This window comes from Cyprinodon variegatus, unplaced genomic scaffold (genome assembly GCF_000732505.1).
Source record: "Cyprinodon variegatus isolate N-32 unplaced genomic scaffold, C_variegatus-1.0 Scaffold5, whole genome shotgun sequence".
Classification (NCBI taxonomy): domain Eukaryota; kingdom Metazoa; phylum Chordata; class Actinopteri; order Cyprinodontiformes; family Cyprinodontidae; genus Cyprinodon; species Cyprinodon variegatus.
In genome coordinates, this window is record NW_015150458.1 from 1568468 (window position 1) to 1582695 (window position 14228).

The window sequence follows — 14228 nt, forward strand, 5'->3', positions numbered from 1 at the left end:
CTTGCTTAGTTCTTGATGTATTCCATTTTATATCTTTTCATTCCTCGGCATCATCACATTCATAATTAAATTCCAAACTTACATAATAAAATTTCCTCTTTCTATCCATCCATCCATCCATCCATCCATCCATCCATCCATCCATCCATCCATCCATACATCCATACATCCATCCATCCATACATCCATACATCCATAAATTAGCTGTATTTTCTAAATATCCAGCACACTGACATTTTTAACTGAGATTTCTATAAAAATCTTCAGGTCATTTTAGACAAGATGCACCTAATATTCCTTCATGACTGACTTTCTAAAGGAATCAGCTGTACATTTTTGGAGTGTGAATCTTTTATAAGAATAACTGAACTGATGGTAAATTGTCAACATTTATTTCTATATTATAAACCTGATTTATTAATAAGGCTGATTTAAATATAAACCGGAACTGTACCTTCAGCCAATATAATCTTTAATGAAATATATTGACATTTGTTCTAAAAACACATCTGAGTACAAATCAAACTGTTTTTGTATTACTGTACCCGAGGTCCCGGGCTACACTCATAAACAATAATATAAATGGGAAAAAACAAAAGCATTAGATACAATTTCTTTGTATTACAAATTAGATACTCAGTATCAGCAAAATAACATGTTATTTCATCAATATGCAATCTGCTTCTGCTGTGGAGCTAAAACAGCTGAATCTGGCAACAAGAGGAACATTATGGTCTTACCTTCTGGCAATGAGACTTAATGAAAATGTCATCATTTTTACCAAATCATTTGTGCTGAGGTATTTATTCAATTTCATATCTTTGTACTATATCCTAGGGGCAATATCCAAGAGAAATATGTACTTCTGTGGAAACAAGCATTTATACATGTCTTACAGGCTGTGCTCAAGCAACGCCTACAGCCTTTGAGCTGTTTGCGGTCCGAGGACTGGAAGTGTGAAAGAAACTTTTGAGAATGAAGGATGTGGAAAACTGTGAATCCCTGTATTGCCTATCAAGCTCAATCTTATAGTATACTTTTGAATGATTGTGTAAGCATATATTTATATTTGGGCAATGGGAAAACCACTGCATACAATTTTTTAAGGGTGCCACAAATCGTACAGCTTTTTAAGTGTGATATACACAGAAGCCTTCATTGAAATTATGCATTAACATGTCTACATTGCTGTTCATATGTCTTTTGTGCTGCAATTTAGTACATCACCCTTTTCTGCAGTATTGTTGCATAGCAATGACTTTGATATCAGACACAACTGTGAGATTCAGGTTAATACAAATCAAAAAAAGTAAAGATTGAGGAATTTTGTTAGATGTTGGGAAAAAATGTACTCAAAACCCTAATAATACCTACCATCACATATTATCTAAAAAATGGTTATTGTTTTTGACCTGCGTCGCAAACTCCAGTTCACTAAAACTATTCTAAATTAGATCAATTCCTCTTTGCCAAATATTCATAAAATATAATTATGCCAAGAGTCTGGTTCACATGAAGCTGCAGCTTTACTGTTCATTTGCAAGAGACATTAAATTTTGTGTTTGTGGTAAAGTATTTAATCACAGAATGTTGAGCAAATGGTACTAACCCAGGTTTGAATCCTGATTGTTGCCAGCAGTTTTGACTCTCATGCTGTGTCTTAGTCTGACAAGACAGTTAATTGGTCAGTTCCAAAGGAGGTTAAGGATAAGATAAATTGTATAAAATATTCTCTGCACATAAGACTGGTGCTCCTTTATGACAGGGTTTCTTAACCCTGGTCCTCAGAGCCAACTGTCTATGTTTTATATGTGTCCCTACTCAAGCACACCGGATTTGAATGACTACATTTCCATCTCAGCAGCCATCAAATGCTGTAAAAGCCTGTTGATCACTTTCTCTTTAGGTCAGGGTGTGCAGACAGGAACACCTTAAACATGAAGGACAATAGACCCTAAGGACCAGGGTTAGGAAAACCTGTTTTAGGACACAACTCTGTTCAATCTAGGAAAAGAGCCCAGGAATGATAGCTTTCTTGATTTAAGCAAACAAATTTAAGAAGAAGATTGTGCATTGTGCATGATTGCATTTAATTCAAAAACCTAGACACATAAAAAAAATCAGGAAATTTCAAAAGCACTGGTAGTGTGTCTGCAGTTAAAATCAATTTATCCAGGTGATGTTTCAACACACAGCAGGAAAGTCAAATTAAGTTTGTTCTCCTCCAACCAGAAGAGAACAAACCATATTTTTCCAGTTGAGAATCATGGTCTTGTATTTGGAGGAGATTATCTTCATGAGCTGATCTTTATCCTGGCCACTGCACAATCTGCTGTGAACTGCTCCAACGCATGCGGTAGGTCTTGGCAGGAGGAAGACTCCAGTACCATATCAATTGCGAGATGTAGAGATACAGACCTCTGGTACCCAAATCAGAGCCCCACTAGTCCTTGGTTGAAGAAACCCTAAAATCTTGTACAATAAGGTACGGAGAACAATGCAGCTGGATTCCAACATGTAGTGAAAACAGGTCAGACATAATGCCAGCATTGCAGACCAGAGTCCTGCCGCACTTGACAGAGACCAGATTGCCCCAATTATATGGCAACTGACTCCATAGACCTGAAACTGTGCCATGAAGGACACACTTGAATGCCTTTTTCAGGTCTATGGAATATGGCATCAGGATTCTGCCCAAAAGGTTCACATGCCATAAATACTTGCCTTATACTATACTAGCTTTACTTCATCCACACACTTGTAAACCATTCCTCCCACCCATGTACAAATATAGTGACAAAGTGCTCCAATGTGTCACACACAAGGGGTTTTATCTTCTCTGTAGGCATGTGGTCTGATTTCCAGGCATGTGCATCCTCCCTCCTGAAGTGTGGACCTTATTCTGCTCACTCCTTTCACTATGATGGCGTTATCCAGCAGACAAGCCAACCCACCTGCGATTGGCTACTTTTCAGGACGTCCTACCTCTTGAGGCTGTACTGTTCTTCCTACTAGCAAAGTCACTTCAATCAAACCATTTTTTTTTTTTTTTTATCAAGTGTTGAAAGTTGGAAAGCAAAGTCATTATTTGAAAAAAACATGGTTCGGATGAATACTGGATTTTGACTGGCTGAAGGGTGTCTGTTAAAATGGGTTATAGGACTACTAAGAAAAAGGTTCTGATAGTTTCTGCTAGCTCAAACATCAGATGGAAACGGGAAGACAGTGTATGTCGTTACCTTGACAACATGTCACATCTCAAGATGCGGGATTTCCTGAAAAGTCTGCAAGATATGCATCATTTGTTGGTCCCAGACAATCCTCCTTTGTCACAGAATGTCGATTACTAATTTGTTGAGCAGAACAAATTGTATGCAGTTTTGAAAGTAATGGTGGGTAATCTGTACTATATATTCCTTACTGTACATGTTCAGGATCTGAGGTGTGTTCACAGCAAAGCATGTGATTTGACCAATTTCTTGATGTCTGTAGAACCAAATAATCTACGAATGACCCTTGGGGATCAAAACCACATCTTATCAAAGGCAATGTTTAAGGTGTGCTACTTGCGCTACTTTTAATATAGCCTTGCCAATGAAAATGAAGCAGCAGATAAATACGATCCTAGAATAGCAAAAAGCTGGAATTTGATTATAGTTATTCACTCTATCAAATAACTGCTTAATATCAGCTTTCAGTGAAATAATCTTCACTCAGGCGGATGTAGATGAGATAGACAACACTGTGATTTAAAAAAAAAACTGTTTTATATGCATCTGTGGTGAGTTTGTGAGGCTAGTTGAAGCTGAAGTTATTGAACTATGTCAGGAGACGTAAACTAATATGAGTCATTCCGTATGTCTGGCAGCACTTAACATTAGGAAGGATTATGTTAGAAACATATCTGAAGGCTATAGTTTCTGCATTTTATTTTCTAACATTTCTCTTTTCTGTTGCTCATAAGGACTAGTCCACTGAATTGTACTACAATCAGCTTTCGAAGTTGAATTCAACAGTGCTTCTTCCCCCTATTAAGCCCTTACAAGGCACACTATTTAAAAGACATTCTCATTAAAAAAACTGTTATTTCTCTAAAGTCTCTCATTGTTTTTAGATTTTATTTGTCATTAATATTTATTGTATTAATATTTTATACCTGCTGCATAAATGTTTTTTATGTAACTGAAATCTGAACATTAGTGCTGACTTACCGAGGATACATACTGGATCTCACGGCAGAGTTTTGTCTCCCTGGGAAAATCTGCCAGGTCCAGGAAGTTGTCTACCACCACTTGACCAATGATGTCATGACGTGAAAAGCGGTCGAAGTCGTACACGCTGAAATGAAGCTTACGTGTAGGAAGCTCAGAGTAGGCCACAGGGAACAGGAAGACCTCATCAAACACAGGGTTAAGTGTCTTGCGATGCACCTTTGTCTGGTGTTTGGTCTTCCGATCTGGCAGCAAGTAGATCTTAACATAGGGATCAGAGGAACCAGAGAAATCCTTGGCTGGGAGGTCCTCTGCTTTATGGATTTTAACTATTAATTGTTCCAAATCGCAGTCAAATTTAAGAATAAAGTGGAGGCGACCACAGCCCCCACCTCTGCAACTGGCTTCCTCCCCCTCAAGTGAGCGCTGCTTATACAGTTCGGGTTTGAGACGGCCAAGTCCAAGACCCATTCCAGTAAGGGAATCCTGTCTTTGGAACTGTGCCACATTGAAGTCCGGATTAGAGAGGTTCATATGCCTGCGAATGGAACCTTGACTGTGGACAAAACATTTCAGCAAATTAGAGAATGACTATAGAAAAGACTGATTAACAGTAAAAATCATCATCTTTTTTCCTCGTTTAAGATAGAACTATAACAGCAATAACAGTAAAGATAAGAGAAATATAGGCTTCTTAGATTATTTCAAACAAACAATGTATTTGTGATGATGAAGATATAGAAATAACAGAAATTCCATACTGACCCCATTTCAGAGACTGAGCAACCACCAGGTGCTGGCTCTGTAGTCTGCCTTTGCATCCGAGGATTAGTGTGAACTCCATTTTCCCGGGTTTTACTTTGAGCATCCAATGGTATGTCAGGGGATGTATAGCTTATCTTCATAGCTGCTTCTGGTGTGGCCATCACCACAGGTGGGGGTGACACAGGAGTCATGGGCGCCTCCACTGACACAACAGAGGCAACAGGGGTAGACTCTTTGGCAACAGAACAATGTGATGACTTACGGCGGTTGTGCAATGGCGGGTCTACGGCAGTGTAAACTGGCTGTTTGGGTGCAGGCTGTGAGGGCAGAGGGCTCATGGTGGGGTTTATGTGCCCTTGGACCTCCTTTGTCATGGGTGAAAGCCCTCGTTCCCTCCATGGTATCCAGCAGAGTTTCCAAGAGACGAAGAGGGAGACCCCAAATAGGGCTAAGCCACAGGCAGTAACCACTAGTGATAGTAGACTCACTGATATATCTGAGAGGAACAAAAATGAGAAGAAATCAAAATGAGGTAAGGATTTCACTTATAATTCATTGAGAGCCGTATAAGGCCGCTGCCGCCAGGCGCCTCCATGATGTCACTAGTAATGTCATGCTGAAGCTTTGCAAAAGCTAACATGAATTGACAATAGCAGAAAATATTATTAACTCTTAATAAAAATTATCTTCCAAATGCATTATTTAAGTGAAGTTTTTTGTTTATAAATTAAAAAATACTATATACGTTAATTACCAGTTATGAATTCCTCAGCAAACACTGGCTTTAGGAAGAAATTAGCTTTAGTTTGTATGTATATACTATGATCGGGGCGTATTTACCATTAAGCAAAACTAGGCAGCTGCCTAGGGCCCAGAGTTCTTGGGGGCCCCCTAAAACTCTGATTACATGTAAGGTTAATACAGCTATTACTTATGTGACATATTAATTATGTTTTTGATCAAAATCCTTTCGTTAAAATGCCTTCAGAACACTTAAAATATTAAGTGTTTCTCTGGGATCAGTCCATTTCCTGCGCATGTGCAGAAAGGTCCAAACAGACAACAGCAAACCATTTGAAAACAAACGGCGTGAAGAGCCGTGTCGCCAACTTAACGCTTCTGTGGCTATATTTACCAACTTTTCAGACCCCTCTAGTGCCTTTATTTAAAAAAAAAAAGCACTAGAAGTTGGGCAGAACTTGACCCTCTAAAACCTTCCTAATTTGCATAATGAGGAAGAAATGCATACAGAAATGTAAAAAGGGCAGTGCATACAGAAATGTAAAAACGACAGGCAGAAATAAATCGGATTGAAAAAATAGAGTAAAAAAATACAAAAGAAGAATAAAACAGACAAAAATAGTAAAACATGCACATAAAAAATAATTCAAAAAATAAGTAACTGATAAATAAATTTAAAGATTATAACAAACAATAAATAAATAAGGTAATCATTACAAAGGCGAATAAATTAAGACGCTTTTTTTTATTTCTGTATTTATTTTGAAATATGGTAGAGCTGGTCCTCCATAGTTTTCATGTTGTAGTTGGAAGTATTTTGAGAGAAAACTGATTAAAAATGAAACACTTAATAACTGCTACAAATATTTTTCATTCTAAAATGCTCTTTTTTTTATTGACACAAAAACAGTTACCAAAGCCTATTGTAAAACCCCTAAAGATCCTCAAAAATCCTGAAGTAACTAATAAATAACAGATTTAAAGATGTATACCTCAAAATGGATATCACCAGAGGTATCAGGTCAAGCAACATGAGGGAACATTATTTTCAGCCAGAAAATAATGTTCTTTTAATTAATTACGGTCATGTGTTTTACTGGGGCTTAATCCAACCAGGAGTCAATGGATATGCTAACCACATTGAAAGCTAACCAGATGCTCACAGATTTCAATAATTCTTTAGACTTATGACAAACTTTATTTTAAATGAGAGAATACAAACCACTGTGATTCAGTTTGATTGCTAAAAATAACTGAAGCGTCCTTTAAAATTAGTTTCTTCATGTCTGCTACTCCTGGTGCCTTGTTTCCAATCTCACAACAAAAGTATTACATTAAGATAATAAACTAGGAGGTCCTTGCTAGTCACTTGATGTAGTTTTGCAATGGTTTTGTCCAGGAAATAAACACGCTGTACTTCTTTGTCATCTAGCATTGTACAATGTGCCTGCTTAATTGGCACTGGTCCACCACTTTCAAGTATCCCTTGTGAATTTATTGATGTTCTGGCCACCATATGTGCCTGAGCTTCGGATTAAGCTGCTTGAACTTTAAATGGGGCGAGTAATTCCGTTTTCATACTGTCTCTTTGTTAACTACTTAAATCTAAACATGCCCAACACATACCGGTAAGTGTCTTCTCACGCTCTTTAACCTTTTTTTTTTTCTTCTTATAGCTGCAGTATCTGCCAAATCCACAAAGTGTTATCTATTTTTAAATACCTGGTGACAGTGATGCACACATATTCTGTTTTCTTAACCTGAGTATGCAACATGCCATTAGTTGCTTTTTGTGACAGAGAAACGATAGAGCTTTTTGTAATACATTTGAAAAAATCTGTGGATATAGTACTTAAATAATTATAAAAATATATACAGTATCAGTCAATTATTGTTTAATAATAACATTGTTGTGTAATAGTAGCATTTCTGTATATAAACTTAATAAAAAAAAAAATAAACAGGACAAATAGTTTTCAAATTTGACTTTTTTTCTTATTCGCAAATTTAAAGAATAATAAACTCAGTACAATTTTTATTTCATTATATTTGTACAGTAGAGTAAACCCTCTAAATTTAATGATTGTCAACCCAATGACAAGGGGAAAGAAAGAAATGTAAAAAAAAAAAAAAAAAAAAAAAAAAATATATATATATATATATATATATATATATATATATATATATATATATATATACGGTATAGATATATATATATACGGTATAGATACAGTATATATATATTGAATGTAATTTTGTACATTTTGTATCTTTTGTTTCTTGGAGCAACATTGCTTACTGTATTACTAAGTCTGTCTGTAAGCACACTCATAGAAGTTAGCAAAGGAACTAAGACCAACTGTCCTTTCTGTGCTGTGAGATTTTGTGAACACAGAGTAAGTGTGATCATAGAGAAACTGAGGGATCTGCCATCTGAGGACAATGAGCAGAGCTTGGCAAAATGCCAAAGGAAGAGGGATCCACAGACACCTGGATAGACTCAGAGACGCCATGACAATAGAGAAGGTGGATCCAATTTAGTACACAAGACCCTCAGAGGTGCAATAGTGTAGGAGGTTAGCAAGTGGTGAAAAAAGTATTTGTACTTTCTTATTCTGAAATTTCTCAATGCATAATAACCAGTATTACTGTATTTTGCTATTTGCTAATTAAAAGATGGTTTCCAGGTACAGGATTTTTTAATTTCAGTGGTTTCCCCTTTGATCCTCTCTGATGCTTGGTTTAAAACCTATAAGACATGCTGGCCAATAGTAAGCTACAAATATAATATAATTATAGAAAGCAGAAGTTTTTTGTACTGCCCTAGAAAAGCAACAAGTATGTTGCACAACTGTTATCTCCTACTCAGTGTCCCCAGTGCTATACAAGTGTTTTTAATATATGCATATGTTACAAGGTCTGTTTTGGCGTAACAAAGGAGAGAAAGTGAATAAATGTTGTGTATTGGCTTATATTAGGGTACAGGACAAGTGAGCATACTAATCCTGAAATTTTAAAACTGATGAAGCTGAAGAGGGAAAAGCTTTAATAGAAGCATAAGCTAGTTCTTTACACTCATATACAGTAGCTATGTCTGACCCAGAATGGCACTGTTTTTAAAGTCTTTTCTGAGAGGTCTGATGCTTAAAGAGATCCTAAGACTGAAATTTCTGTGAACACTCATATAGTTTAGCTTATCTTAAACTTGTCTAACTAAATGTCTTACATATTTGATCAGTGGCTTACAGTGACTAACAGTTATTATTAGCTAAGTAATCAGTATGTCTAAGGCTAATAAAAAAAAAAATGAAAGCAACACTCACAAGTTCATTAGGAATAAATGTAAATAAGTGTTTTTTATCCCAGCTATAGAGCTCTTTAAATCAGATCTTTGTTAATTAAATCATTCTGTTATGAGGAAAGTACCCTGTTACATGAGAAATGAAGACTATTGTAACATTAACTCATCATCATGTTCACTGTGATCGTTCATGTCTCTGATTTGCTTTATGATAAAAAAAAAAAAATCATACAATAGACAAAAAAGAAGCAGCTTTATATAAGGGGAAATTAGTAAACCTAAAAATGACGCCCTAAAAAGCCACACTTTGTGCACTCATTTTCCCTCCCCCAAACTGACTGTAGAAGAGTGCAGGAATTGTGCCCAGCACGATCTATTGCTCCTTTGCGCACGCGCATTCAACCAACCAAGTCAGCCAAGTGAGCTTTCAATGCCTCAAAGCCTTAATAATCTAATATATTCGTTGATATCATTTATTGAAATTCGGCTTTGAGTCTGATATGGTTTACATGAACAAATAAACATGTTCCCTTCCTTGATTCCTGATGCTTTTAGGCTAAAGAAGACTTTCAACTTTTAAATAAGTAAGTCTAGAGTCAGAATCAGATCTGTGAACTACAAAGGGAGCAAAAAGACCACAGAGACACGTTTACTCAACCGATAAAGACCGCATTAATTATATTATCCTATGTAGGAGTACCTACATGAAACCATGTCAGGAATGCACCTTAATTTCCCTTTGGTGAATCTCAATCATCTAAAACCACCCCCTTAAATTCCAAGTTGAGTTTAGAATTGAAACAAGTTATTGTAAGGGACATGAATCAAAATGTATTAAATATCTGCTAAGAAACGGTCTAGCGCGAGAGTTCATGACACATTTCACGTTTTACTCGGTAAATGACAAGTCACATTCCCTTCAGATCAGCTGCTCCGCCGAAAGAATGCGTGGAAAAGAAGCCTCACCTGAATCAGAATATCGTGGCCTGGCGAGGTCTCGGAAATAGTAGATGAAATCCAGACAGTTTTCGTTCTGCACTTCCCCCTTCGAGCAAAGATCTGAAAGGAGTTCGAGTGCTTTTTGACAAATCTCGTCATCTCTGTCTCCAGGCATTTCCCACCAGCATCCTTGTAAATGAACTGTCTCTCGACGGCACCTATCCCTCGCTGGTCAGCACGGTTTCTGGAGTGAACCACTCACCTAGAGGCACGTCGTCCACCACAGTTCTTTATGTGAAAGCGTGAAAAAAAAAATCCAAGTGCTCCTGAGGGAAAGCAAACTCTCCAACATGTGGAGTACAATCAGTTTTTATCTATTTATTTTTTTATGTGACGCTAAGTGAAACCCTCTTCTCACTGCTGCTCAGCTGGAAGCCACCGGTTGAATCCACGCACCACCTCCGCGACGCCGTGCGTTGTCCAGGGTGCTGAAATGTGTGTGCGTACCGCCGCTGCAATAAAACGTTTGAATCACGGAAACGACGGTGTCTAAAACCTCCTATTTAACCCACGAACCAATCCAAAACAAAGAAAAAGCTCTACTGTGTTTTATTTTATTTTTTTCAAAATAGAAGAGGATAAAAAAGCCGCATTTGCGAGATTTACAACCAATGAAAAGCCTCGATCTCTGCTCTTCCTTGTGTGGTTTTACGTTCCTGCACATGGCCAATCAGAAGCCCCTTTTTTCGGTTTGTGAAATCATTTCAGCCTTTTAGGGCAAGACTGCCTCCCACTCAAAAACCATTAATTTTTTTTTTCAATTTGTGTAAAATACCTCCGAAAATCGTCATTGACAGCATTTTTCATCACAAAGAAAGTTAGGATTTTCATTGATGCTTTTAAGATACGGTCTCCGATAGAGCCACACAATGCATTTAAAAGCAGGGGCTTAATTTATCTTAATTTATCTTCTTGTTTATAGTAGTATGGTAATAGCATTTAACAAATTCAAACAAAGGTTTTAAAAGGTAATTACTCACTGCAATCTAGTGTGATTATCGTATCATGGATTAACTATTTCTTTTTCACAATATCCTTGTGTTTGCCTCTGTTTCTATAACAGGTTCGTGTTTTTTCATTAGTTCCTTCATGGTTTATTTTGTTTCTTCACTTATTTTGGTGTCAATTAGTGAGTTCCTAATGTGCTATTTTCTTTCTGATCTAATCATTTTCCTCATGTTTTACTATGCCTCTATATCTGCATTTGAGCATTGCTCTTTCAAACTTACCCTGATATTGTTGTTATATCTTTTAAAATTTGTAGATATGAAAAAGAGGTGGATTTTTTGTAATTTGTGTGCATTTTCACATTTGATTAGCAGTCTTTTTTTGTTGTGATTTAACAAGTCAAGACTAAAAAGGATAAGATAATTTATGCTTAGAATAGAAAAAGAAGATAATTAGTCTTGCACTGTCTGTGATTTTTGTGTTCCTTCCACCAGAAACAGAAGACCCAGTAGTCATATTCCATCACACATAAATACAACCCATAATGAGCTGTGAATTTATTCAGCTGCACTTCCATGGTTCTTTTATTTGCGGTGTTGGTGTTGAGCTTTTGTCAAATGATTGGAGACTCTTATAAACAATTGTGAACTAAAAATACCTGAATGCAACCTACAATTAATATGTAATTAATGGTATTTGTACTTGAATCTGATGCAAAGTTCATGTAAATCAAATCATCATGAATGCATTTTAAGCTTTAACGATCTACAATCAATCCAGCTAATAGAATACAAAAATAGGCTACACACTATTTCATATGGTTGCTAAACTGATGCCTTGGGCATCATATCTTGCAGTTTGCCAGTCAAGCAATAAATGTAGGGCTACTTTTCTGTCACCATCTTCGTAAGAATACAGCCACGAAATAAGTTGACATGGTATTAACTTCATAATGTAATAAACAGGGATTACTGTTTGAAAGCCTGTTTCCACTTCCAAATAAGAGTTAAATTAAACTTAGAAATCGTGTGTCAAGCAAATGACAATGACATTTCTTTGGCTTGTGATTAAATATGACAATTAAAGCCACTATTTGGTATTTAGTGAGGCAGATTTTATGTTAATAAGAAGGCTTAATATAATATAGAAGGCTATATTAAAGAACATTTCAAAGAGTGAGATGCTTGATTAGTAATATATACATCTGAATCCATGTCCTAAATACTAGGGGGTTGAAAAATCCTATTTTTACTACATTTTCTAGGTTTACAAGTAAATGCAAAAGTAAATTAACAAACAGGCTCTTTTTAAGATCTTGATTATTATTGATTTTTATTTTTTTGTGTGCAAAAATCAGTTCCTTCATTAAAATATTTGAAAACTCTGGGGTTCAGTTGTCAAAGAAAAATGTTTAAAGGTTTCTAAAAGCCTTTTATTTCTTCAGAAATTAAGCTTTAATACTAATAAGATAGTGTATGTATATATTTATATAAACCTGACTTTGCCTCTGATCCCTTCTTGTAATAAGTTCCCAGATGGAGTCTTGGTACTTGATCACAGCAAAGTATGTTTTTGCTCTGTTGTTTAAGTTAAAATCTCTCTACTTGGGGAGTTGGTTGTGTGAGCTTTTGTGTGGAGTGGTTAATGGGTCCTATGTCTTGTTCAATGTGTGGGTTTTCCATTCAAAGAAAATTGCTAGCAATGCGCAAAGTCAGCCTACTTGGTGTCCATGGCAACTGAAGCAAGACATTCTTCATCCAAGCTCTGCTCTCCAAGCCTTTTTGCTTGCCTTCCTAAATATTATATTATATATTATGTTTTGTACTTCTCTTATACTTCTCTCTGCACCGTAATTACTCTCATTTTCTTCCTTTCAGTCTTTGTCATTATCGACTCCTTTATTTCTTGGAAGACTGCGCCTTGTTTCTACCAATTCTCTCCCCATTCAGTACTTTAAATTAATGGTGCATTTTTTAAGATTATTAGCTACCATCATCTGCAAGTGTTCACAGGAAGACAGTAGCCCATGAATGTTGGACCTGCTTGACCATTGTCCATATAATGATCTAGGTCTCAGAACAGTAAAGCTGATAGCTTCATTGTTTCAGTGAGGAACCACAGAAAATCTCAACTCAGGCTTAATAGCTGTCAGAACTGATATCATAAGCCCATTTTGTGCATGACAGCCACCCATTCACTCAGACAAACACTGCATTCTGTCTGTTTTTATGATGATGCAGTGATTTCTCAGCCTAAGTTTAGAAAATGCATACTTTCTGCCATATGAAGCATGTTTTATATTTTGTCTTTTTAATCTTTTATCGGTATACAGGTAATCTTCTGGTACTGTTAGTAATTTCGACTGTGCCTTTCTGACTGAGGTATAAGTTTTTGTTTTCTGAGTCATTGTTTATTTCTCAATTACCTGTACAGTACTTTCTTTTTGTCCCACCATCCCAAATCTTTGTTGAGATCTGTGGCACTGAATTTAAAATATGATGGAGTTTAACTCATCCTGAGTAAGCTTGTGGCATGGGGGGGACAATACTTGAGACTGACAAGAACCCATTCAATTCTCACCCAGTTAAATATTTTCAAGCTTCTTTAACTTTTATAATTTGTTGTAACTACATACAAGTTGTGTTATATATCAAAAGATGCACAATGACTCTGGATATGGCTTATCTTCCTTCATTTCTAGATTTTAACATCAACAGAGGTTTTACCTGTTTCTATATTACGCCTGTTTTGGTAAGGCCATGCTATAGGGGAAATGCTAAGCAAACTTTAAGATGTGGAATACTAAGTAGCTGGGAGAGTGAAGCAGAAACCACATGTGGCTAAAGAAGACTCAATGAGATTGATAACAAGCTATTCACCACAAAATCTGTTATCTTGTGCCCAAGGCTCTCATCTTGCTTTGCATCAAACAATGTGCATATCTCAGAGAATCCTTTCAAAGAAGGGCAATCGAATGGGATCCTCTCATCTCAATTGCTCTTTTAGATTCACTCTTCTGTGTAGCTAAAAGAGAGTCCTTGAACATTTAAGGAGAAAAGAAATATGCAATTACATAAAACCCAAAGCCAACTTAAGGTGTTGGCAGAAGTTCTGTCAAGAATGTGTAACAGATAGAAAGATACCTGAGGTGCATATTCTTGACTGTAATGAGGTGTTGGATATACATTGAGGGGAAGGAACGCATTATTCTTTGTAAATGTATTCAAATTGCTACATATAATATAACATATAATTCTGAGCAT

General features: G+C 36.4%; 1 protein-coding gene across 1 annotated transcript in view; it reads right to left on the reverse strand.

Annotated features, from left to right (window-relative positions):
* The window catches only part of LOC107084039 (synaptotagmin-9-like), a 14173-nt gene extending 3515 nt beyond the window's left edge, over nucleotides 1–10658 (reverse strand). The window contains exons 1-3 of the mRNA XM_015373685.1: nucleotides 9985–10658; nucleotides 4977–5472; nucleotides 4212–4767 (exon numbers count right to left, since the gene is read on the reverse strand). Coding sequence (XP_015229171.1) covers nucleotides 4212–4767; nucleotides 4977–5472; nucleotides 9985–10132 — 1200 coding nt within the window. The 5' untranslated portion in view covers nucleotides 10133–10658. The remainder of the gene's footprint in view (nucleotides 1–4211; nucleotides 4768–4976; nucleotides 5473–9984) is intronic.
* Between the last annotated feature and the right edge of the window lie 3570 nt (nucleotides 10659–14228).